This window comes from Peromyscus leucopus, chromosome 9 (assembly GCF_004664715.2).
Source record: "Peromyscus leucopus breed LL Stock chromosome 9, UCI_PerLeu_2.1, whole genome shotgun sequence".
Lineage (NCBI taxonomy): Eukaryota > Metazoa > Chordata > Mammalia > Rodentia > Cricetidae > Peromyscus > Peromyscus leucopus.
This window is the reverse complement of record NC_051070.1, coordinates 109,708,517-109,733,314: the sequence shown is the minus strand read 5'-3', so window position 1 is coordinate 109,733,314 and position 24,798 is coordinate 109,708,517. Positions and strand designations below refer to the sequence as shown.

Below are 24,798 nucleotides of genomic sequence, written 5' to 3'. Positions count from 1 at the left end.
TTATTTGTGCTTTTTCTGATTTTTAAATGTAGGCACTTAGAGCTATAAGTTTCCTCCCATAGGGCTGCTTTTTATGTGTTCCAAGTGTTTTGTTGTATTGTGTTTTCATTGTTACTTAGTTCCAGGAATTTTTCATTTCTTCTTTGACCCATTCATCATTCAGTAATGAGTAGTTTAATTTCTGTGAGCTTATGTTCTTTGGAGAGATTTCTTTGTTGTCAGTGTGAAGTTTTATTGCATTATGGTCAGATAGGATATACACTTATTTCAGTTCTTCTGAATTTGTTAAGATTTGTGTCTCATGATGTAGGCTGCTGAGTAGAATGTGTTTTAGTTAGTGTTTGGGTGGAGTATTCTGTAGCTAGCTGTTAGGTCATATTTGATATATGTTGTCATTTAATTCTGATGTTTTTCTGTTTATCTTTTGTCCAGATGTCCTGTCTAATGGAGACAGTGGGGTATGAAAATCACCTGCTATTACTGGGTTGTTGATCATTGGTGTCTTTAATTCTAGTAAGAGTTTTTTTTTTTTTTTAAATGAAATTGAGTACTCCAGAGTTTGGCACATACATGTTTAGAGTTGTTATGTCTTCTCCGTTAATTGTTCTCTTGACTCTTGGTCAGAGTAAAGTGTCTCTCTCTTCTAGTAGTTTTAGTTTAAAGTCTGTTTTGCCAGATATTAGGATAGCAATGCCTGCTTGCCTCCTGTGCCCATTTGCTTGGAATACTTTTTTACATCCTTGTACTTAAATGTGGTGACTGTCTTTAAAGCTGAGTTTCTAGTAGACAAAAGAAGGATGGAGTTTTGTTTCTTAATCCATTCAGTCAGCTTGTGTCTTTTCAGAGTTGAGACCATTAATATTTAAAGTTATTATTGAAAGGTGTGTGGTTGTAGCCATTTAATTGTGGGGTTTTTGTTTTTGTTCTTTGTATTCTTAGTTGTACTTCATGTTTCAGCAGTTATAATTTTATTTGTTTTCTGTGAATTGGGGAGGATTCAGGCAGAGGTAGGGTCAGGTGGACTCACAGACTGAGCCAGAGCACAGGATGTGTGGGCCTGACTGGGCCTGGAGGGGAGACCTGGCACAGAGCCTGCAGAGTGGGTAGGGCCTGTGCCAGGGAGTACAAGTGGGTGGCCGTTGTCCTTACACCACAAGACTGGCTCCAGGGTCCCCGGCCAGCAGCTGCATGGAGACGGGAGTTGGGAGGGGTTGGGCCAGGGAGCACTGTGTCACCACACCACATGGATGAGGTAGGATAAAGGTCTAAGTTGCATCAGGGTTCATCTTCACATGGTCCAGGAACCAGCAGGTCAGATGGCTGACCATATGTGGGAGCAAGTGGATTGGCTCTAGGATGCCTTGCCTGAAGTTGTAGGCGCTCAAGTTCAGCTCCAAGTAGTCCTAGATCAACTCAGTGGATGGGATGACTGATGGGAGTGGTAGGGGCATGTGCCTGTGATTCTAACACTTAGGAGGCTGAGGCCATAGAAAGTGTGTGTGTGTGTGTGTGTGAGTGTATGTGTTCACTGTAAGATTAGTTTACAACTTGAGGTTGTGTGGCATTAACTAGAATCCATGATTAAGCTGTGAATTTCTGGGGCTTTCAGCACCTTTGGTCAGTGTGTTGCATTGTAAGTAACACATTTGAGGGTTTGAACCTGTCACTCTTGAGAAGGGCAAGGCAGAGTCTGAGGAAGCTAGAGTTTCCAGACCCTCTAGCCATCAGAAGGCTGATGTCTGTAGAGTGTCTTTCTCCTGGTTGTTTTTGCCAATTTGGCATAAGCTAGTGGAATTTGGGAAGAGTCTCCACCAGACTGTCAGAAAGTCTCTAGGGCATTTTATTGTTTAATGATTGATGTGGAAGGGCCTAGTGCGCTGTGGGCAGTGCTACCTCTGGGCAGGTGGTCCTGCATTGTGTAAGAAATCAGGCTGTGCAAGCCGCAAGAACCAAGCCAGTAAGCAGTGTTCCTCCATGGCCTCTGCTTCAGTTTTTGCCACTAGGGTCCTAATAAAAGACTGTAACCTGTAAGTGAAGTAAACCCTTTCCTCCCCAGTCCCAAATAAATACAGTTGTCTGTGCGCCACCATGCGAAAACATTTGGAAGCACATGCTAGAGTACTTTCCAATTTGTGGTGCTTGTTTTTTTCCTGAATGGTTTAAGTAATCTAATTTCTCTTAATTTGTAACTGATATATTTTTGCTTTTATTATTTTGTTAACATTCTTAATATAACTGTAAATAATTTCCAAAATGATCTTGTAAGTCTTAAGGCTAGCAAGTGTGTTAAAAGTCTAATGGTCTTCTTTTTCTCTTTCCTCTTGAACCCACATTTCTGTAGGTCCTCACTTTACTTATCAATGCAGCCTACAAACCCAGCCGTGTCCTTCGTGAGCTCCAGCTGGACAAAGACTCTGTGTGGCATGGATGTGGGGAAGTCCTAAAAGCCAAGTGAGTAGAGTGCCTCACCCTTTCCTCTTGTTTGTCATTCACAGGCCTTGGAGCTTCTTGGTAGTGTCAGATCATTTATATCCCCAGAGCAGAGCTGCTGCAGCTGTTGGTGGTGAAGGACCGGGCTGATTTCCCTTTTTGATTTCCTTTCTGTTATATGATAAAAATGAATCTAAAAAATACAAACATAAACACAAGAACACTTTTCTTAGAGTGGATATAGAGAAAATTATGTTTTAAACATTTATGAAAGTTTATGAATGTTTACTATTGCTTTCTGACCTGAAATTTTTTTGTGGATGGATGGGAGTTGGCATGTCATATTGTCCTTGAGCCATACTTTGAGGATCACTGCTCAGGATAAAGGAAGATTTAGTAAAAAGGGTGCTTTTGCAGTAGTTAGTAAAAGTAGTATTTAAAATTCTTCAAGGCTAGGGAACAGAGCTCAGTGGTAGAGTACTTCCCTAGCATGCTTGAGGCCCCTGGGTTTGATCACTTGAATGAATAAATAAATGCATGAAATCCGGGAGGTGGTGGCACACGCCTTTAATCCCAGCACTCGGGAGGCAGAGGCAGATGGATCTCTGTGAGTTCGAGGCCAGCCTGGTCTCCAAAGCAAATTACAGGAAAGGCGCAAAGCTACACAGAGAAAACCCTGTCTCGAAAAACCAAATAAATAAATAAATAAATAAATAAATAAATAAATAAATAAATAAATAAATAAATAAATGCATGATTACATATATACACACACACTTTTACCTAAGAACAGAAAGCAAAAGCTTTTTCTTTCTTGTTTAAATAACTTAATTTTTAAGTTATAGTGTACCAGATTTAAGTATAGACTTAAGTACAGACTGTAGAACTTCCTTTTGGTTTTAAGAATTCTCAAATTATAGGGGCTGGAAGGATGTTTCAACGCTTAAGAGCACTGGCTGCTCTTCCAAAGGATCCAGGTTCAGTTCCCAGAATCCATATGGCAGCTCACAGCTATCTGTGACTCCAGTTCCAGGGGATCCAAAACATTCACAGAGACAGACATACATGCCACCAAAACATAAATGCACATAGAATAAAAATGAATCATTAAAAACAAAAAAGAATTCTCAAGCTATGAAAGACAAAGCTTTTCAGCATGCTTCTGTTAAAGTTTTCTTAGGGTAATCATTGGTGGAATAAATTTGATATCTGATGTTTTCTAACTGTAGATATAAAGGAAAGAGTTACCGAGCTACTGTTGAGATAGTGAAAACAGCGGATCGGGTGACTGAATTCTGCCGGCAGACGTGTATCAAACTGGAATGTTGCCCTAACCTCTTTGGTCCACGGATGGTTCTGGATACGTGTTCTGAGAACTGCTCTGTTCTTACAAAGACTAAATACAGTGAGTAATGGTTTTCAGATGTGTTAGCCATAACATTTGCCATGTTACATCTTGTAGAGACATTCATGTTATCAAAAGCACAAGCTTCTTCTATAAAGGATCATCTAGATGATAAATACACTGTTGGTTATGTGATCTCATTTTTTCTGTTTTTGTTGTTTATTGTATGTTATTTTTTTTTAAAAAAAAAAAAACCTCTACAATTGAAAGAATCAAGGAGGAATTCATTTTTACAGAAAATTATATTAGATTTTTACATTACTTTGCTACATAGACAATATTATCCCCTTCTCTTCCTCCCTCCCTCCATGTGGTATTAGGTATTGAACCCAGGACTTCATGCATGCTAGGCAAGCACCCTGTCTCTAAGCTACATCCCAAGCCCCCCTTTTCTTCCTGTGTGTGTGGGAAGGAAGTTGGAAGTGTTGAGGTCTTTGTTGGTTTAGTTTGGCTTTGGTTGGTTTTTTCAAACGAGGTCTTAGTATGTAGCCCAGGTGTGCAGTACCATGCCCAGCTCTTGTTTTGAAACACTCTTTCTGTGTAGCCCTGACTGACCTAAAACTAGGTAGCTTTGGGTTGCCTCAAGCTTGCTGTTGGCCTTACTCCGCCCTCCAGTTACTGGGATTGTAGGCATAGACCACTGTGTCAGCTCTTGCATGTTTTTGTCTCTATATTCTAAACTTGAAAGAAAAATAAGAAGTATTTAGAATACCCAAACTTTGAATCCTGAAAAGAGAACACAAATAGCGTTGAAGGACTTACTCTTTTTTAACCATAAGAGACCGTTGTGGTCATTCAGAAACGCAAATGTTAAAGAGGAGTAGAGTGAAATAAAGTGGAACGTAGAAGATCAAATGATTCCAACAAGGGTGACAAACCGTGAAGCAAGAACTCAGTTTAACACGGTACCAGTAACAGTGGATAGCCAAACAGAAAAATGAAAACCAGACTCCTCCATCATACAACATAAAAAGTCAATTTTAGACTTAGAGATGCCTTATGTAGAAACTAAAACTAAAGAGCTTCTAGAAGAAAGCAAGAGTAGTCTCAAAACCTCAAGACAAGCAAAGACTTCTTAGTGAGGACCCAGAAATACTGGTGACATAAAGGAAACACATAAGAACACCAAAATGGAGAACTCTGTTTTTTGAATAATGCCATTTTAAAAAGAGGAAGCCAAGCCATGATGTTGGGAAAATATGTGTGTATCTAGCCAAGAATTCTCTCCAGAACATTTTATGAATTTCCACAACTCAGTAATAAAAAGGGAAGTTATGAGATGATACAGAGCGGATAGCCGCGTGCCATTTTGAATATGCTAACTACCACTGAATTGTCTACTTAAAATAGCTAATTGTATGTTATATGAATTTTGGGTCAATTAAAATAAAAAAAATAGAAACATGTCTAGAATTAGTGTTGATGATTTCACACAGCAGTTACTGCACTGAAGCCAGTAAACAGCCACCGGGTGAATTTTATATGTGAATTTTTCTCAGTCATTTTTTTTAAATGTAAAAAATAAAAAGCGATTACAACTCAATGGTAGGGTACTTGTCTAATCTTGGGTTCAGTCTACGTGTCACTTTGTTTTGTTTTTTAAAATAAAAAGAAAACAGTTTTAAACAATAAAAGACTTGCACAAACATCATGGAAGATGATATTATACAAATGTGCACTAAGCACATGAAAATGAATCAATAGAATTTGTTACTTGGGCAACAGAAGTTTGAGTTTTTTAGTAACATGGATAGAACTTCGGGATGTTACGATAAGAGAAGCAAATCAGACACATGAAGAAAAATACTAAATATCCCCACTTCTATATGGGAGCTAAAGTTAGTAATAGAACAGTACTTGCTTACCAGAGCCTGGGAAGAATGTGCAGGAGGTGGGGGTGGAGAGTGTTGTTTGCTGTACAATAATGCAGTAGGATGGGAGGGGTAACTTTTTATGTTTGTGTGCACCTTTGTGTGTAGAGGCCCCAGGACAGAGGTCTGAGATGCCTAGGAATACCATCTGCCTCCTTTAAGACAAAGGAGGGATTCTTGGAGATCATTCTTAGACTGATCATATGGAAGGTTAACTTTTGACAACATTTAATTATATGTTTAAAATACTTAGTAGAGAGGATTTCAAATGTTAGTAATACAAAAAATAAACATTTAAAGTGAAATCTATATTGTTTAACCAGATCTTATTCTTACATATTATACAAATATATTGGATTGTCATGATGTACCACGTAAATCTACGTAATTGTTATTTTTTTAAGCTACAATGAGAAATTTCCACACACTAAATTGTTTAAAACATCAGCAGATTAATTATTAGGTATTTGTGTAAAACAATGAAAACACACCCTGTTTGAGCCTTGTTTGAGAGGCTAAAGAAATAGCTTTGTGGCTAAGAGCACTTACTGCTCTTGCAAAGAACCTGAGCTGTTCATTACAACTTTATTAATTATGATCAAAACCTGGATATGACCCAAGTGCACATCAACAGTGAAGTCAGTGAATGGGTACATCTATATAATAGAATCCTACTCACCAACATAAAAGAATGAGCTACTTAAATGTTATATATGCAGCACAGATGAGGTGAAGATGAATCGTAGTGTATGAAAGAAGCAATTCATAAAGCATTGCCTACTGCATGGTGCTGCAGAGAGCAAGTTCATCTGCATTGAAGGAATTAGGAAAGAGGTTAGCCTGCAAATGAATGACTGGGGCCCTGAGAACTCTCTGTATTGATGGAGAGGTTGTCTGCCTCAGTAAAGTGAGGATTGTTTACATTTTTACATGATAGTACAAAATCAAATTATGTATTTCTCTGCTTATTCCAGTGTATGGAATTTAAACTACAAATGTAGTATACCCATTTTCTGCTGTGCTAATGAAATCCTGTGGTTTTGAGGTACACAACAATAATGGAGCTACTTTTTTCCTTCTTTTTGGTCATTTATATTTAGCACACTATTATGGAAAGAAGAAAAATAAAAGAATTGGAAGGCCACCTGGTGGTCATAGTAATTTAGCTTGTGCCCTGAAAAAAGCCAGTAAGAAGAGAAAAAGGAGGAAAAATATTTTTGTTCATAAGAAGAAACGCGCTTCTGCATCTGTTGACAATACCCCAGTGGGCTCACCCCAGGTATGAGATCTGTGACATATCTGTCCTTTGTAGGGGCCAGATGACCACTGCTTTACAGTCTGTACACACAGTGCCTGCACATTTTTGTCATCTCAGTCTCTGGTCAGTAGATGGTTTTCTGGTCCAGTGACTACTGCTCTGTCCTGAGTTTGAGTGAGATTTCTCTCCTTTTCCTCTAGGGCAGTGGGGGTGAAGATGAGGATGACGCGGATGAGGGAGATGAGGATTCGCTAAGTGAGGACAGTGCATCCGAACAGCAGGATGAATTACAGGAAGAACCCGAAGTGTCAGAAAAAAAGTCATGCTCCCCTTCTCCCCCCCAGAACGAGATGCCCACCCCACTACCCCCAGACACAGAGATGAGTAAAAAAGAACTCCGCACTCCTTCATTCTCAGATGAGGAAAATAAGCCTCCTTCACCAAAGGTACCTTGTTTAAAAGAAAAAAAAACTTTTCATTTCCCTTTACAATCTATCATTTATGGTGCTAGCATTCCACTTCTTTCCATATAAACTTAGAAGAATTTGTAGGGTCATTTTCAGTTGATCCCCAGGAGTTGGAGAGATGGTTCAGCATCCTGCTCTTCTGGAGCCCTCAAGTTGGGTTCCTGGCACCCCATGGCAGGGTGTCCCACAAAACTGCCTGGAATTCCAGTTTGGATGTCCTTTTCTGGCCCCTTTGGGTACGGTGTGCATGCACACACAAATACAAGTACAAGTAAATCTTTAAAAAAAGAGAATAAAGTGATCCTCAAAGCTGTGGTCTTCATGTGCTTCAAGAATTGTTTGGAGATTATTTATGAAGGGACATTCTCAAGCTGCTGGTTTAAGTAAAAAGAAAAAGTTTCATTGATAGCTTATTTGTAATCTGCCATTTGGTTTAAATAATTTTTTATGATACGTGTAGTTTTCTAGAAACAAATTATTTACCCATTTAATTCTCATTAAGCTGTCTTGTTTATCATATTTACTATGCACATTGTATGACCTATATAATACTAAATGTTACACTTATTATAGAGCTGGTAGAGTGCTTGCCTAGCATGTATGAAGCCCTGTTTAATTCCCATCACAGTATAAAACTGGTGTGGTGACATACTCTGTAATCCCAGTACTTGGGAAGGGAATGAGTTCAAAGTTATCCTGGGCAGCATGAAACCCCTCTAAAACAAACACAATTACTGTTTTAAACTGGACTTTTAAAATGTCCGAGTAACAGGAGCAATAAAAGATTTCTTCTTCTTGCTCTCATTTGAAATACCATTTGTTCTAGCATCCTACCCAGAGAACAGCCAAAATAGTCCAGAGACACATTTGAAATATAAATACAATAAAATTCATATTATGTTTCCCAAATAGCTAATGCACGTAGGCCTCTTTGTCATCTTTGCTGGAAGAAATCAGTCCGAGAGAGGGAGAATAGGGGAATGGAGGATGTTAGTCTTAAGGCTACTTTAAATCCTGTCTTGATGGATTATTGAATTTCTTTGGGGAGACGTTTTTAAAATGTTAGTGCTTATACCATTTGGTTTGATCTTGTTGTTGGGAATGAAGGAAATAAGGATTGAGGTTGATGAAAGGCTTCACCTGGACAGTAACCCACTGAAATGGAGCGTGGCAGACGTTGTGCGGTTCATCAGGTCCACTGACTGTGCTCCACTGGCAAGAATATTCCTTGACCAGGTAATCATGACTAGCATAACCTGTAATAATAATGTCTGTTTGGCAAAGAACTATGCGTATAATAGACAAAAAGTACCAGATTTAGAAAACAATATTTTGGTACAAAAGATCGTTGTAGTTCCCTTCTGTAACTCATATGACCTGTACCATAATTGCAGCAGATTATTGCTTTGTTTTCCCTCAAAATTTAATTCTATCCTATAAATATTTAAATAACTTAAAATCGGGCATATATTAATTGACCTCATCTTTTTAAAAATAATGATTTGATGCCTTTTTTTTTAAAGTTAGCATCTTTAATATGCCAGGCTCTAGAGTGATAACCACAAATAGTTATGGAAGATAGAAGATGTAGTGCTATTCAAAACAGCATCTATGACTGTTACCTCAGTCCTTGGATAGTTGAGGGAGGAGGCTTACAAGTTGGAGGCCAGCCTGGGCTGCATAGTGAATTGGAGGCTACACAGTGAGACCACGTCTCAAAAGTAAAACAAAGGCCTGATCATCTTTGAAGGTTTTTATGAATTTTACAAGGTAGGAGAACATTAGTTATAGTTAGTATTTTCAGTTAGTTTTAGATTTAGAAAGAGTCCTTTAGCCAGGCATGGTCTTGCACGACTTTAATTTCAGCACTCAGGAAGCAGAGACAGTTGGATCTCTTGAGTTCAAGGCCAGCCTGGTCTTCCAAAGAGTTCCAGGACAGCCAGGGCTGTTAAACAAAGAAACCCTGTCTGGAAAAAAAAAAAGAAAGAAAGAAAGAAAGAAAGAAGGAAGGAAGGAAGGAAGGAAGGAAGGAAGGAAGGAAGGAAGGAAGGAAGGAAGAAAGAGAAAAGAAGAAAAGAAAAAATAGAGTCCTTTAGTCTGTTTCCTTTTCACAATTAGTTGTTAGGTACAGGGCTTCACAGATACTGAATTTCTGTTGAGCAGAATCTGTAGATTAGAGTCTCAAGGCTATAGTAGGATTTATTACTAACTCTGAAAGCTTCTCGGTGACAGACTTGGGCCCTTTTCAGAAGGGGTAACTAATTAATACAGGGAAGCAGAGGACTGTAGCTGTGATAGTGTAAGTAGGGCAGTCGTGGAGGAGCTGCGTTTGTGTGCACATCACAGACACTATGTTCTTTGTCCTCAACAGGAAATCGATGGGCAGGCCCTTCTGCTCCTTACCCTGCCCACTGTTCAAGAGTGCATGGACTTAAAGCTGGGCCCTGCCATCAAGCTTTGCCATCACATAGAGCGGATCAAGTTTGCTTTTTATGAGCAGTTTGCCAACTGAGAAGGACAAGCAGAGTGAGCTGGGTCTTTGAAGCACAGTGCAGCAAACCCTTGACCATGCTCTGCAGGTGGCTGCAGTAGTCCTGAAGCGGACTGTCAGCCCTGCAAATGTTGGCTTGCTTTCTTTGCACTTTCAGGGAAGGAGGACCCACCCTGTGGAAGCGAAAACAGCACAGAAACGACTGTTCTACAGTGGAAATACGGACTTCTGTTCAGAAGGTTGCAGTTAAAAAAGTTGTGAGAAGAAAAAAAAAAACTTAAAAACATGAATTCCCATTAATGGGAAAACAGAGAGTGATCTGGACAGCACCAGTTTGGTTATTTTCATTCTGTTCCTTCCCACTGTAGATTGAACTTTGTTCTCTGCTTTCTCTTTCTTGAAAAGAGGACACAGCTTTAAGTCAGCACTGATTTGGGACTGTGCCTATGGCACATCAGTGCTTCATTGTCATTGTGTTTTTAAGCTTTTTCTTTTTCTTTTTTCTTAAATTAAAGCAGTTCATTTTGGGGAAGATTATGTGGCTCTAAGGTTTTGAATGTATAGTCACACTTTGATCCATTTTAAAATCTATTCTTAGGAGTTCCTTTGTTTACTACCTCTGTTGATGACTGCGCTTACAGCCATGAGTGACATTTTTGTATGATGCCATTTTTAAGCTGAATGCTAAATCTGTGACAGAAGTTAGAGAAGGCCCTGTCTGCTTTCTTAAAGATATCCTTTGGCACTTACCCCAATCCCTTAACCAGTTTGTCCTAAGAATTCTACTGTTATTTCCTTCATCTTGACCCAGGTTTGGCCACCTTTGTTAGGCGGCCTCACGAAGGCTAATGTATGGTATTTCAGTTGAATTACTCTCTCCCTATTAGTTCTGAAAGATATATAAGTGGCTTTTATTTTATGTTTACTTTTCTCTAGAGCTGTTTGACTACCTCTGTTTCATTCTGGAGTCTCCACTCTCAGTGAAGATCAGTAGGTGTTGTTGGGATCCACTGTAGAGCCCGTTTTCCCAATTTTCTAGATGTGTCCAGGTAGAAGCACAGCAGAGAAAATGTGGCTTTGGGGGTGGCGCAAAGTATGGAGGTTGTTAGCAGTGTCCTCCATGATAAGTATTGAGAAGTAGTTTTGGAGTCTATGACCGCACCACCCCAAATGTCCCAGATCTTGTCTTATCTGGAAAGCCAATCAGAGTTGGTTGGTACTTCGATGAGAGAGGTGGTGGAGGAGTCTGTAAGCCTTTGTTCAGCCATGTGTATACCTGTCTGCAGTTAAACAATTTAAATTTAATGTAATTTACAGTCTGAGGATTCTCATTCAGTAGCTCATTCTTTGAATTTTTTTTTTCAATTAAACTCTAGTTGACATGAAACTCTAGGTGAATTTTCACTTATAATGGCATTGTTAGCTATTCTAGAAGAATAGCACTTGCTATACTGTAGCCATGAGTAAGGAAAGACATACATACACAGGTTGCCTCCTTTAAATGTTTTCCTTGTTAATTATTTATTTATTTATTTATTTTGGAGTTACCCTAATCTCTCTACAGATTTATACCCTAAGCATTTTTCCTCAAGAATTGAAAATGTTTTAAAACTGCAAACTGAGTAAATTCTGAACAACTATACAAATATAAGGTAATATTACAAATTTAAATTGTGATTTTTTTTTTCTTACCTCAACCCCCATTTGTTTTTATGGACACTGGGAAAGTCTGTAGTCTGGATCCTGTTCTTCATTGGATAACTCTTGAACCACCTTAATTGAAGCCCTCCAGCCAAGTCTTCACACAGTAACTCTTCATATTGTTACCAACAGGTGTATCTGGAAGAAGCTGCCGCATCTCAGTCACAGCTCATTATTTGAGCTTACTTAGAGATCCAGCTTTTAAAAACTTGAGTGGTTCATGACCCTGGGGGAGAAGCATACTTGACACTCGGAAACAGCTAGTATTGACAGGCTGATTTGGAGTGGCTGTCTTCCTAGAATTTCCCCAGACCTCCACAGTCAAGTCACTAGTACAAAAGGGGGGCCTCCTAAAACCTATGCCTGTAGGATCTCACATTGTTGTCTTAGTAAAAGGAAGGGTGACAGCGGTGACTGTGTCATTGTGTCTCTCTTCGTGACCTCAAAGATGACAGAATGTAGAACTAGCAGAGATGACAGGTATTGTGTCTGAAAAGGTGAAGCACATGGCCTTACATAGTCCTGAGTAGGGGAGGGTTGGAACACAACAGTCTTGTCTGACTGTACCATAATTATTCAGTCTCTCCTTTCTCTGTAGAAAGGCCAGTCATAAATTAGACAAGTGAGGAGGGTATCCTTAAGTGTTCCTTACACTCTTATTTGGATACAGTGTACTTGATAGTTACATTAAAGAAGAATTATGGAGCCCAGTGTGGTGGTACATGCCTTTAATCCCAGCACTCAGGAGGCAGAGCCAGGCGGATCTCTGTGAGTTCAAGGCCAGCCTTGTCTACAGATTGAGTCCCAGGACAGGCTCCAAAGCTACACAGAGAAACCCTGTCTCAAAACAAAAGAATTATCAACCCCCATCCCCCTTCCCAGTTGTCACACATAAAAGGATAATTGTATGAGAATTTTGCAGAGGACTTTTTAAAGTATAAAATTCCAATCCCAAATTGGGTATGGTGATACATACCTCTAATCCAATCACTTGGGAAGTGGAAATGAAGATCAGAAGTTCAAGATCATCCTCAGCTACATAATAAATTCTGGGCTAGCCTGGACTATATGAGACTCTGGGGGTTTTTTGGTTAGTTTTTTTTTTTTCTATTTAGATAAATAAGATAATAAGTTAACTAAGATGCTAGGGTTAGGCTGGGTAGCAGTGATTGTTCAATTACGATGATTCTCAGATGTTTTAAGCTTGGTAATAGCTTGCATTGTTGGGGTAAGGGGCTTATATGTTGCACATTTGTGTGTGACGTCTGTTTCTGAGGAAGCCAAGCTCATAAATTGGTTAGAAGTATGTTGTCTGGAGTCTGCAGTTCTCACAGATTGCCTGCAGGCAAGTTTATTGTGATCCATCTTTAACCTGGGTTGACAAACTTAGAAACACATGAATGACCTCCATTATCCTCCTAGACCTGAAAAGTAAACTGACTTAAACTAGACTTTACAGCTTTGTTGGTCCTTTAGGAGAAACCTTGACCTGTGTGGGCAGATTGGCCCTGATGTTTTGACTATATTTTATTTGTTTCTTGTGACCGCTATTTTCCTTTGTGAGCCATCTTCATCCTTTTCAAATATAGGCAAGCGTTAATGGAGCCTTTGAATTCTATCTTTAGTCTTTCTTTAGCAATGTACTTGGTTCCCTGTGTTTATAATATGTACTAGCCAACCTCTAGAAGGGATGATCTTGGTAAATATTTTTTGAATTATGATAGAGGCAGGAATAGAAAACCACTTCAGACTTTGACCTTTGTATGTCTCTTTTCCTAGAAGTAAAATTATTTTCACTGTTAGGGAAAGGGCATTAGACCCAACTTCCTGAAGACTTGGAAGACTTGAGTACATTTTACATGCTCTCGAGAACCAAGTTGGTTATTAATGGGATGCCTGAATACAGCTTTAAGGCAGGTAGGACTCAAAACACCCCACCCTCTCTGTTTTCAAGACACACAGAATATCAGGGGATCTAAATGAAAGGTAGCAGCAATGTAAAATCATTGTAAAAACTATCACTGATGCTTATTCTTACTTGATACTTCTCACCAAAAACTTACATTGAAGAGATTCTTTTCTGGTTTCATTGATTGCCAGAAGTGTTGGAATGAATGTGGAAACACACATCAAGTTTGAACTTGTCCTACATACTGGATATATTCCATGTGTGTGCAAATTCATACAAGTCCCTAAATGATCCGTTTTATCAATAGGACCTGTGTTGTCCTTTTGAAGTAAGAAAGCACATCACAGAAGTGAAGTACAAAGCTTGGGCTAACAAGATACTCCCTTTGTAGATTTGGATGTCTCTGGTCTGAGGACCTTTGTACTTATGTGTCTTGTAGCCATGGTGTTGGATTAGAAACTCTGTAAGGACAGAGCCTCCTGTACAACCAAGAAGTAACAGTCACTTTCCTGGCACTGGCTTTTCCATTTTAAATGTTTTACTCATGAATTTTGGTGATTGCTTTGTATAAGAATGTATATACTCGGGGAGTTTGAATTTATCCTAGTAAGCTACCTATTGACCTAGAGTTTAGTTGTAAGAATTCTAAACCCAAAGTCTAGTCCGAATGGATCTGGTTCCAGGTCCAGTCACTTGGGGCTTGTTTTCCTCGGTGCTTGTCTTCAGCCACACAGGTGACTTGGCTCTGGGAGCAGCCTTAAGTATGAAACATAAAGGTAGTGGGTATTAAATGCAGTGCATATTGATTTTCTTGCTACTGTGTTTAAGAAGTCAGAATTTCACAGGAACCTGCAGAAACAGGAGTGAAGGTTTGTAGAGGAGGTAGGGGATAGGAAAGTAGGTCTAAAACTAATGCTTTTTCTGACCAATCTGGTATGGTGTTAGGGCCTACCACAGTGAAGTGCTGTGAATGGGAGACAAGCAACAGATTCACCAGACAGTTATCACTACCAGCAGTGAAGTGCAGAGCTGAGCCACAGGAGGAGGGAAGGGAGCTGCTGACAGTGAACAGTGTCACCATTGCTGATGTGTGTGAGAGGGACTGTTTTCAGGGTTCCCTCCTGTATGGTTTATTCTATGTCTAGCTTTGCAGAATAGAGGTGGTCACAGAATGTTGAAGGTTACAGACTTTAAGGGCAACTCAGATCACAAAGCAGATGCTTAGTGGAAGAGACAGAAGTTTACAAAGCTTGGGCAGAGGTGAAGCAGTCTCTAGTCCTTTTATAAGATACTGGGGAAGATAGTTTCTCTTGAGACTCTGAGTGCTCATTTGTTTTTCCTCTCACCTCCCTCCTCTTCTTTTAGTTGAATTTTCTCTAATGACAATCAGAGGCATGCCAGGATGGGACTTCAGGCCGGATCCAGCTCTATCCTTAGGCCTCTCTCCAATAATCTCTCCTTGCAAGTAATGCACCTTGTTTAATGTATTTTTACTTTTAAAAAACAAGCCAAAAAAACAAAAATAAGTTGCGTGTTTGGAACAAAATGAAATGCTTTTGGCATTGTATCCTTCCTGATTGCTGTTTTTCCTTTTAATTTAAAGATTTATGCATTGAAGACCAAGTACACTTAAGGAGAAGAATGCACTAGAATACCTATTAAAATAACTCCCATCAAGTTTGATGGTTATAATTTTAAAGGATTAAAAACAAAACAAAACTATTTTGAATGAATATATGTGTGTTTTTCTTTCTTTTTGGCAAATAAGTTTATAATAAATTTGTGATATGACAGTTTTAAGTGGTTGTGAGAAAATTATAAACAGGTATTAATCTCTTTAACTTCATTTGTGCTAATTTTATAGTAAGAAAGGCTTTTGCTAGAATACATTCTTCCAAACTCTTTCTAGTGGGGCGTCAGAGAGTCATTTCTGAAATGAGTAGAAGAGGCCCTTCCTGCTTGAATAAAACTCTAGAAGCCTCCCTGTCTTTTGCTATCCCTTCTGGATTTAGATAAATTTTTTAAGTTACTAAGAGGAGATAGGTTGAGCAGAATCCTCTGTCTTTTGTTCTCTGTGGGCCTTAGAATCATCCACATCTGAATGACAGAGCAGTGTTTTGTCCCAGACTGCACTTTTCAGCTCTATGTGCAATTTTTCTTGCACTCTGTCTTCAAGTAACTAATAGTCTTCTTTTTGGTTTTTAGGGTTTTTTGTTTATTTGTTTGTTTGTTTGTTTGTTTGAGATGAGCTTTCTGTGTAGCCCTGGCTCTCCTAGAACTCACTCTGTAAACCAGGCTGGCTTCAAACTGAGATCCACTTGCCTCTGCCTTCTGAGTGCCGGGACTAAATGTCTGCACCACCACCCAACCCCCTACACCCTCCGGCTGTAACTAATAATCTTATGCCCAGTCACAGTCTCTTCTGTTTTAAGATACACTCTCTGGTTCTCCCTGAACACGAACTGTAACTGTTAAGCGCTTTTATGTAAGATCCTTCTTGGACTTAAAGGGAATAATGCAATTTTAAGTTTCCCATATCCATTTATTTTCTTAATCTTTTCCCCCATGGTCAATAAATTTATGGAGCATTTTAAAATTTATAAGTTGAAATCCAGTTAAATGTATGTTTGTTGTGTGCTAAATCTGTTGGTTTCAGGAGTTAATTAAGACTAGTGCTGCTTTCAGGAAGCTCATCTTCAGAGATAGGAGAGACAGCTGTGTGAGCTAACAGTCTGAAAAGTATCACAAGGAAAGGGAAAGCACCTTGGGGATCCGCATCAGGTCAGGTGGGCTTGAAGCTTGAGCAGCAGTTCACTGGGCAGGAATAGGGTACGGCCTCCATACAATTAGAAGGCTGTATGAGTAGATTGTGAGAGGATGGAGAATTGCACTTTTTTCTGAATTACAGAGTTAATATTCCTGCTAACCAGGAAATCTTTGAATATCATTTAGCCCTCTTTGATAATTAAACATTCTTGGAGAAATTTCTTTTGAGATATTTAGTGTCCAACAAATGTAGCTCAATGTCTGTTGGACCTGTACCACACACATGTCCATTGATACGGAGCAGGAAAGTTGGGGATCTCGAGTACCAAGAGGAGTCTAGAGAGACACCAGAGAAGTCTAGAAGCCCAGGTACTAAGAGTTAAATGGGTGTCTGTCTGTCTGCACACTGGTATACTGGAGATCATCAAATATCCATCCTTAGTATTTTAATTAGTATTTTTTTTAGTATTTTTAATTCGTATTATTTTAATTAGTATTTTTAAAAAAAGGAAATCAGGCTGGGTGTGGTGGCATATGCCTTGAGGCAGAAGCTGGCAAATCCTGGTCTACATAACAAGTTCCAGACTCTGTCTCAAACAAACATAAAAAAATTCAATTTGTAGTTGCACCTCATAGGTGAACAAAGTAGGGGCATGTACAGACTGACTTTTCATTTAAACTCAATAACCGTTAAAGTCAAAAAGGAGCCAGGTGTAGTGGCACTGAGCTGTAGTCAGAGCTCCTTGGAGACAGAGGTGGAAGGATCATTTGAGTCCAGAAGTTCCAAATCATCCCAGGCAACTCAACAAGATCCCCATCTCAAACAAAACAGCAAAATCAGGCTGTGGTGTCACAGGCCTGAAATCCCAGCACTTGGGATGTGCAGGCAAGGGGCTCAGAAGTTCAAAGCCATCCTTGTTTTACACATACTTGTTTTAAGTTTGAAGACAGCCTGGGCTACATAAAAGCCTGTTTCAAAACAACAAAAACCCCACAAATTATTTAAATGGTGGGGGAACGACTCACCTTAAATCTTTGAGTAATGAATCAAATCTTCTGGCCTTTGGCCATGGAAAGTAGAACCCTCAATGCCCGGTGTGGCAGGAAGTGAGATTGTTGCACTCAGAACCATACTTCAGCACAATGTAGCTGCACAATTGGGCTCCACTTCTGAAGTAGTGAATCCAAATCTGGGGGCAAAATCTATGAGTATTTTTAGTAAGTTGTCCAGAGCATAAAAGATTCACCTTGGGTCAGGCGGTGGTGGCGCACGCCGTTAATCCCAGCGCTTGGGAGGCAGAGGCAGGCAGATCTCTGTGAGTTCGAGGCCAGCCTGGTATACAGAGTTGAGAACCAGGACAGGAACCAAAACTACACAGAGAAAACCTGTCTCAAAAAAAGATTCACAGCCGGGTGGTGGTGGCGCACGCCTTTAATCCCAGCACTCAGGAGGCAGAGCCAGGCGATCTCTGTGAGTTCGAGGCCAGCCTGGTCTACAGAGTGAGATCCAGGACAGGCACCAAAACTACATAGAGAAACCCTGTCTCGAAAAATCAAAAAAAAATGCACCTTGGAGGGGAAAGGGATTTTACGACAGGCTTAATCACTGTCTCTGACGCTATCCTCACGACCTAGAGCACAGGGTTCTGTTGATTCCCTTTCACACAGTCCTGCTCTCCTGCTCCGTCTACCTGCTAAGGAGTCCCCTCGGCCCCGCCCCCTAGCCCTGACCGGAGCCCCGCCCCTGGAGAGGGGCGAAGCCCGCCTCCCGCCTGGCCGGACCAATCAAGCTCTGCGATCTCAGACGTCGGGTTACGCGCGGCGCGGAGGCGGCCGCGGTCTGAGGTACCGGCTCCCAGCTCCGGGTCCCGGGTCGCGGCTGGGCGGCGCGGCCCCTCGCGCCCTGCCGCCAGGCCGTCATGCAAGGCCCGGGAGGGAACGTGAGCCGCGGACTGCCAGGCGGGCCGGCCTCCACGGTCGCGTCCGGGGCGGGCCGCTGTGAAAGCGGCGCGCTCATGCACAGTTTCGGCATCTTCCTGCAGGGGCTGCTCGGCGTCGTGGCCTTCAGCACATTGATGCGTGAGTCCGGGACCCCAGCCCCTCCCTGGCCCCGCGTCGCCAGCTGCGGGCCCAGCCCCACCCCAGGGACCCTCCGGTCGGTAGAGTTCCGGCCTGGGGACCGGGCCCAAGAGCTGCGGAGCCTCCTCCTCCCGCGAGACCGTGCTGGGCACCGCAGACTAGAAGGGTCCCGGACCCTCACACTCTTCAGCTTAGCGCTGCAGCTTTGGGCCGGAGCGACCCTGCCCCTCACCACCTTAGACCTCTCTCTCACCAGATGCCAGCCTAAAGCTGTCCCCTCCCACCTTGCCATCGCAAATTAAGGCTACCTCACTTTCCGGTATGGACTGAGACCCCCCCGAAAGGTGACCCGGCTCTGGGCTCCTTCTCAGGGGCTCCTCTTCACCTCCCCGGGGCTCTTAGGCAGCCTTCAGTCCCTCTAGTCCAGTGCTGCCCTCTTCCCTGAACCTTCACTCGTAAGGCTCGCCCTCTCTGTTGGCGTATAAATCCCGCACCCACACCCACCTGTAGTGTTAGGGCTGTGCAGTCCAGGTCCCCGGAGTGCCGCGCGACCCTCCTGTCACACTCCCTCCATTGTTCAGGAAAGATCCTCTGGGACTGTCTTGGTCCCCACCTTGGTCTCGTCTTCCTTTTTCTTTTCCACCTGTTCAGCTCTATCCCAAGCTTTCCTATTTAAGTTTTATCTGAAGTTTCCCCAGGCTGTTCTTCCCAAACCATGTTTGTTATTTACATTTTAAATTTCCTCTTTTTTTCTGTGAAGCTCTTACATCCTGGTTGGCTTGATGAAGGAGGCTTAGAAAGTCTGGGGAAGGTCTCAGAATCCCCGTGCTAAGGCGTCTAAAGCTATTCCTTGAGTTTGACAGTAAAGAAGGAAGTCGCATTTGGCCCTTGTGCGGTGCGGTGGGGTGGGGTGTGGTAAGGGCCTTTAGTGCCCTGGGGTTAGCAGGTTGTGTTGTCTCCCTGATGGGCACCCCCTCTTATTAAAGGATGGAGGTTCTGTTGGCACGCAGGCCTTGGAGTGTCCCTGTAATGTGTTAGAGGGGAGTTATAACTAAAGAAGCATTAATTCCAAAACTGGTGTGTTCTCAAAACTGTGCTCTGTGGTCAGAATGGGGAGTTCCAGCAGCATCTGCTCTTCATTTTGGGGGAATGGGGGCTTCTGCAGCTGAATGCGGATGCAGGGTTCGCCTTGCTTATTTATAACAAGAGGTTTCTTTGGGCAAACTCTCCCAGACTTGAAGTGGTCCTGGAGAGCCTCTGATTCTGGCCACTCTTTGTGGCTGCTTGCCCTTGAACAAGACGTGCCTAACTGTCCACGTGTTGGCCATTTCCTCTGCTGGCCCAATGCTCGTTTGTTCCCGCAGTCATAGTTGGTTTCGACTTAGCCAGGCCCTGTTGCCGACAGGTGCATATACGTGTGTTTTTGAGATACCATGAATGGGGCTTCTTCCCTTCTCTTCTCCGGCCACCACTCCTTTCTCAAGGAGCTATAGGCCTCACTTTTATTATGCAAAACCTACTGCGATTTTGTAGTGTGGAAGCTGGCTGTGGGTTTGATTGGTGCTGTTGGTCCGGTGGGACCCTTAGGGTTTCACACTTGTGATTCAGAGAGGGAAAGGCAACTGATTATGTCTGGGCAGAGGTGCTCACCGATGTGAACTGTCGGGGTGAATGTGTTCCGAGTGGCCGTTCTGGCCCTGCAAGTCTTCAGGGACACTCTCACCTCTTTACTTAATCTTCAGTGTGAGTTTATGCACAAATCCCAGTGTTGCTAGTACTTTCTGTGAGCATATTCTGAGAAAGTAGATTCCTGTTCAAGGGAAAGCTTGGTGTGGAAGAAGTTTATGAGAATGGCCAGTGGGCCCCGGACAGTGAGAGTTAGAGTGCTGTGTAGAAGAACTGGGAAGGCCATACATCCCTGGGTCTGTCCTGGACACACAAAGCAGGCAGAGCAAGCCCAGAAGGTGGGACTGTGGCAGGATCCAACCCACTGCAACCCAGTTCGGGAAGTACCTTTCCTATTGCTTAGATTTCTTGGTCCTGTTGAAATAGAGCTATGGGGTTTTCCGTTTTGAATAGCCAGGAAGAGGAAGGGATTCTTAAGGGGCTGCCTTACACTTTGGACTTGATTTTTGCTGGGGAAGCACATCTGCCAGCTGTTAGTCCACGTCTGCCTTCCTGGTCACAGAATCTGTCTGGCTGAGCTGCTGGAGTCCAGAGCCAGCCTTCTGGGCCAGAGCCCAACTGGAAGCCCTTGGGGTGGGGGCACCTTACTTCAGCAGTCCCGTCTTTATCATCTTCAGGCACATTTTAAATGCCTTTTAGATTCTTCTGAACAATTTGAACTAACAGTTCCTGTTCTCTTTCAGGTCTTCCACTTCCTGGTACTGTGTCCCTTAAGGCAAGGAGTCAGTCAGTGTCTCTCTTGGGTCCTATCCCAGTTCTGACTACAGGGACTATTCTGTTTTCTGGCCAGACCAGCTCTTTCTGTAGTATGATAGACTCACTTCTCTGCCTGGCAGACTGTGAAGTTTCCTCCCTTTATATTCTTGGTTTTAGTGGATCCTCAGACTGCTGTTCTTACTCTTTTTCTATGCATAAAATCACCCTCATTGCTGGGTTTCTACCCTGGTGTGAGTGGGTGGGCTCTGTACTAAAGGAAGAATTTGGATATATCTTAATATCACCCAGGGAAAATTTGGGTTCTTACAAGTATTTCTCCCCCTGGTGCTCTGATAGACATCTTGTGTTATGTCTGGAAGTTGCAGATTGACTCAGACGAGGTAGTTAAGGGCATCTATGCCAGGTCCTGTGTGTATCCTGTTCTTCATTCTGTATAACCATGCAGACTGTTAGAGGCCACCAATCACTGGTATATTCATGGGCAGCATCACTTTGTGAATTAAGTAGGTGGATTTCCACGAGCTTTCAGCTAGGGAGCCCCTTGTTCAGGGAAGGCCCAGCAAACTCAAGCCAGATTATAAAGTTTCTAGCCACTCTGAGTTTTTGGAGATATTATGAAACTGACTGAATATCTACATATCTACTTTAAGCAAGAGGCTATGTCCTGATCTGCCTGCCAAACAGTCCCTCTTGTTTGGTGTCTTTGTCTCAGAGTCTGTGACTCAATGAAGTCACTCGGACCGGTTGCAGCAGAGTGTAGCTGAGCAGTTGTGGAGCTTGGTAAACTATTCCAGTGTAGGAGAGTCAGCTAGCTGTCAGCCAAAGGTCGACATTGGCTTGTGTGTGTTAGCATTTGGGGGTGTTTGCTCTCAGGACTGTGAGTGCAGAGCAAACTCAAGCTTCCTTCACCATGCACAGTCAGGGTTCTGAGCTGAAGTGTGGACACAATTGGCTTTAACAAAGCAAGCGTTTGGACAGCTTGGGTAAGTCTGCCTGTGTGTTTTCACACCACAGATAGGGGGACTAGCAAGCTGGTAGAAATGGATACAGATTGTACCAACAGGATACTGGCATTAAGAAGCGATCGGTCTTTTCCTGTAGCCCAAAGCAAAATCACAAACCAGTCCACTCGGCTTTGATGTCTTAACCCCAGATAAGAGTATGTGGTATTTTCACTCACACAGAGCTGGCCTCCCTGTGTGCTCTATGTACATACCAAGTTGGCACAATGTTTCTTATGGTTGCCTCTCTATATCCCTTCACAGTTTTATCTTTAAAAATGTCAGAAAAGCAAATGCCTGCCTGCTACCTAGTTTCGTAAGTTCACACTTTGTCAAGCTTTCTCTCTTTATGACTTTTTTTTTTCTGAGCCATTTGAAGAAAAGTTGCAATCATTACCACGCTTCATCTCTGAATACTTCAACGGTCTCCTAAGAATAAGGACAGTGCTCTGTATAACACCTAAGAGGATTAATAACTCGATAGCATTACCATCTGATATCCACTGCATGTTCACATTTCCCCAGATGCCATGTATTTTTTCAATAGCTGGAGTTTTGAACAGTTGCCTCAGCAGAGGGCCGTACATTGTATTCAGGTTGGGCTTTGCTGTAGCAGTGCTTAGGATGCCCCTGGGCCTCACCATGACAGGCTAGTGTTCTACCACTTGGCTCTATCTCCAGCCCCACTGCTTATGTACATATGCACGCACACTTTTTAGTTTTTGATGACATTGGCCTTTGGAAGACTCCCGATTGGTAGTTGTCTAAAGTGTCCACATCCCATGGGTTTCCGGGTGTTTCCTTGGGCATCTGCGTTGTGTCACTGACCCCGTGTTTCCCGGATTTGGAGCAGTTAAAGTCGTACAACCTTTTTATGTGTGAACACTCCATGAGAGGTGCTGTGTGTCACTGTTAATGCTGTCAGGAGGCTGTAGCTCTTAGATAAAGCAAGGCCTTGCTGGGTGGTGGTGGCGCACACCTTTAATCCCAGCACTCAGGAAGCAGAGGCAGGAGGATCTCTGTGAGTTTAGGCCAGCCTGGTCTACAGAACAGGTTCCAGGACGGCCAGGGTTATGTGGAGAGAACCTGTCTCAAAACAACCCAAAAAATCAAGAAAGAGAAAGGCCGGTTACTTCTTGTTAGAAGTTGGAGGATCCCTCATTTCTCCCCTATAAAAGTATCATTCTCACCATCATGCTTTGAGAGTGAATGAAAACCCTGTTCTTGGTGTCCTTTCACCTGGAGGTTACTTCCTTGTAAAGAAAGCAAGCTGTACCTCTCTGCTGAGGCTAAATGCAGTAAAGGCAGTGGTCTCTGGGCCCAGCACCCAGGACCCAGCATGTACTCCTCCCCTGTGGAAAAGAAGAGCATTCCTTTTTCTGTCCGGGCTGTTGTGCCCACTAGGGAAAGTAGTGTGGCTGATGTTAGCATCAGGGCATTCATTTCAGAAGACTTGGATTTCTGAATGTTCATTTATTTGATAGCATTTGTCTAAAAGACATTCTACCACTTCATTTATAATAAAACTTGGTTAATTTGGAGTTATGTGAATTAGACCATCTGAATTGTAGAATAATTTCATCAAATGCATTTTTAAAATTATTAAATACCTCTTGGCCAAGGGTTGCTCTGTAGGGGCCTGTCAGACCTCTGCTGCTTTAATGATCTGTTTAAACCCTTTGTAATTAGTATACTATTTGCATGAAGATGAAGTTGTGTTGAAGGAGTTTCTTCATAAGAAATTAAAAATAGCAGGACCCTCAGCAGTGGATCCAGTCCTCACCTCGGTCTCTGCTTCTGTCCATGAGCAGTGTAGGTATTTCTCAAAGCTTCAGTTGCAAGATGGGAATGGTAATTCTCTCTTCCGGTACGTGGAAGTCTTGGAGGCTCAGTGTCAGGTACACATCCTGTCCTCTGTGGGAGCTGGGTGGGGGTGATGTCATTGTCCTCCTGGTGTGTCGTGTGCGTTCAGAGGCCCCACAGAGGAACATTTCCCAAGTGCTTGTAACTTGGTTTTTGAATGTTTAGAATCTGCCTCCCCACTCTCCTTGTTTGTACAATATCCTCACATCAAACAATGTTAGAACAGTGCTTCTACCCCTCTTCATAGAGTCCATAATTTAAAAAAATTAAAAACAAAACAAACCTTCATCACGATCAGCAAGGTCTGTGTAAATTCCAAATGAGCATGTACCCAGAGCTGTGGCTTTAGGAGATACCATACCGGCTCCACCAAACCCTTTCTTGTGTTTCCACCTGGGATTTGTCATGGGGGCCTCGAGAGCAAGGAGTATGCTGAGGCTGTGCAAGTTCTGGGTGACACACTGCCTCCTACTCATGGGCTTTATTTTGCTCAGGCACTTGGTGGTCGGTGGTTGTTCTGGTCACTAGAACTGGTGAGGAAGGGATTTCCAGGGCCCTGTGTGATCTACGGATACCTATTAGTAACCCAGAGTTCATTTGCTTGTGCTATGTGACTAGTAGTTATTCTAGGAGTTACCTTTTCCTATAAATTATTCTGTGCATAGAAGTAGTCAGTCTCTGAGATTAGTGATGGTTATACAGCGCTGCTGGTGGCTGGCCGCCACCTATGGCGGCCATGCCAGCAGAGGAGAGTGCTGATTGGAAGAATCACAGCCATGGTTACCTTTTTAGAGCTTTATTGGGAGGTGGGGAGAGGGAGGGATGGGGAGAGGGAGAGAGAGAGAAGAAAGGGAAGGGGAAAGAGAGAGGGAGAGAAGAAGACAGATGGAAGGAAGGAGTGGAAAGGAAAGAGAGAGACGCACAGAGGGCCCACCCACTTTTTAGGCTGGGACGCTGTCACAGGCTGATGACATAATTAAGGACAGAATCCTTACATCCCAGACTTTCACTTATTATAAAAAAAGCAGGTAGATGGGAATAGGGGCGTCGTTCCTCTCAAAAACTGCTTCCCCTGACAATTGGATGTCGGTTGGCTCTTGGGGGAATGGAGAAGGGGAGTTTTCCGAGGTAGACAGGCGTTGTGGGACACTGTC

At 42.4% G+C, this 24,798-nt stretch overlaps 2 protein-coding genes across 5 annotated transcripts in view; both read left to right on the top strand.

Annotated features, from left to right (window-relative positions):
* Sfmbt1 (Scm like with four mbt domains 1) overlaps positions 1–15,265 on the top strand; it is a 127,232-nt gene extending 111,967 nt beyond the window's left edge. For all 4 annotated transcript variants that reach the window (XM_028891298.2, XM_028891301.2, XM_028891297.2 and 1 more), the window contains exons 17-22: positions 2,342–2,451; positions 3,660–3,835; positions 6,807–6,985; positions 7,165–7,410; positions 8,539–8,667; positions 9,803–15,265. In XM_028891298.2, coding sequence (XP_028747131.1) covers positions 2,342–2,451; positions 3,660–3,835; positions 6,807–6,985; positions 7,165–7,410; positions 8,539–8,667; positions 9,803–9,943 — 981 coding nt within the window. In that variant the 3' untranslated portion in view covers positions 9,944–15,265. The remainder of the gene's footprint in view (positions 1–2,341; positions 2,452–3,659; positions 3,836–6,806; positions 6,986–7,164; positions 7,411–8,538; positions 8,668–9,802) is intronic.
* Positions 15,266–18,130: 2,865 nt separating this feature from the next.
* Positions 18,131–24,798, top strand: part of LOC114708158 (store-operated calcium entry regulator STIMATE) — a 58,655-nt gene continuing 51,987 nt past the window's right edge. The window contains exon 1 of the mRNA XM_028891199.2: positions 18,131–18,377. Within this exon, the coding sequence (XP_028747032.1) occupies positions 18,218–18,377 (160 nt within the window). The 5' untranslated portion in view covers positions 18,131–18,217. The remainder of the gene's footprint in view (positions 18,378–24,798) is intronic.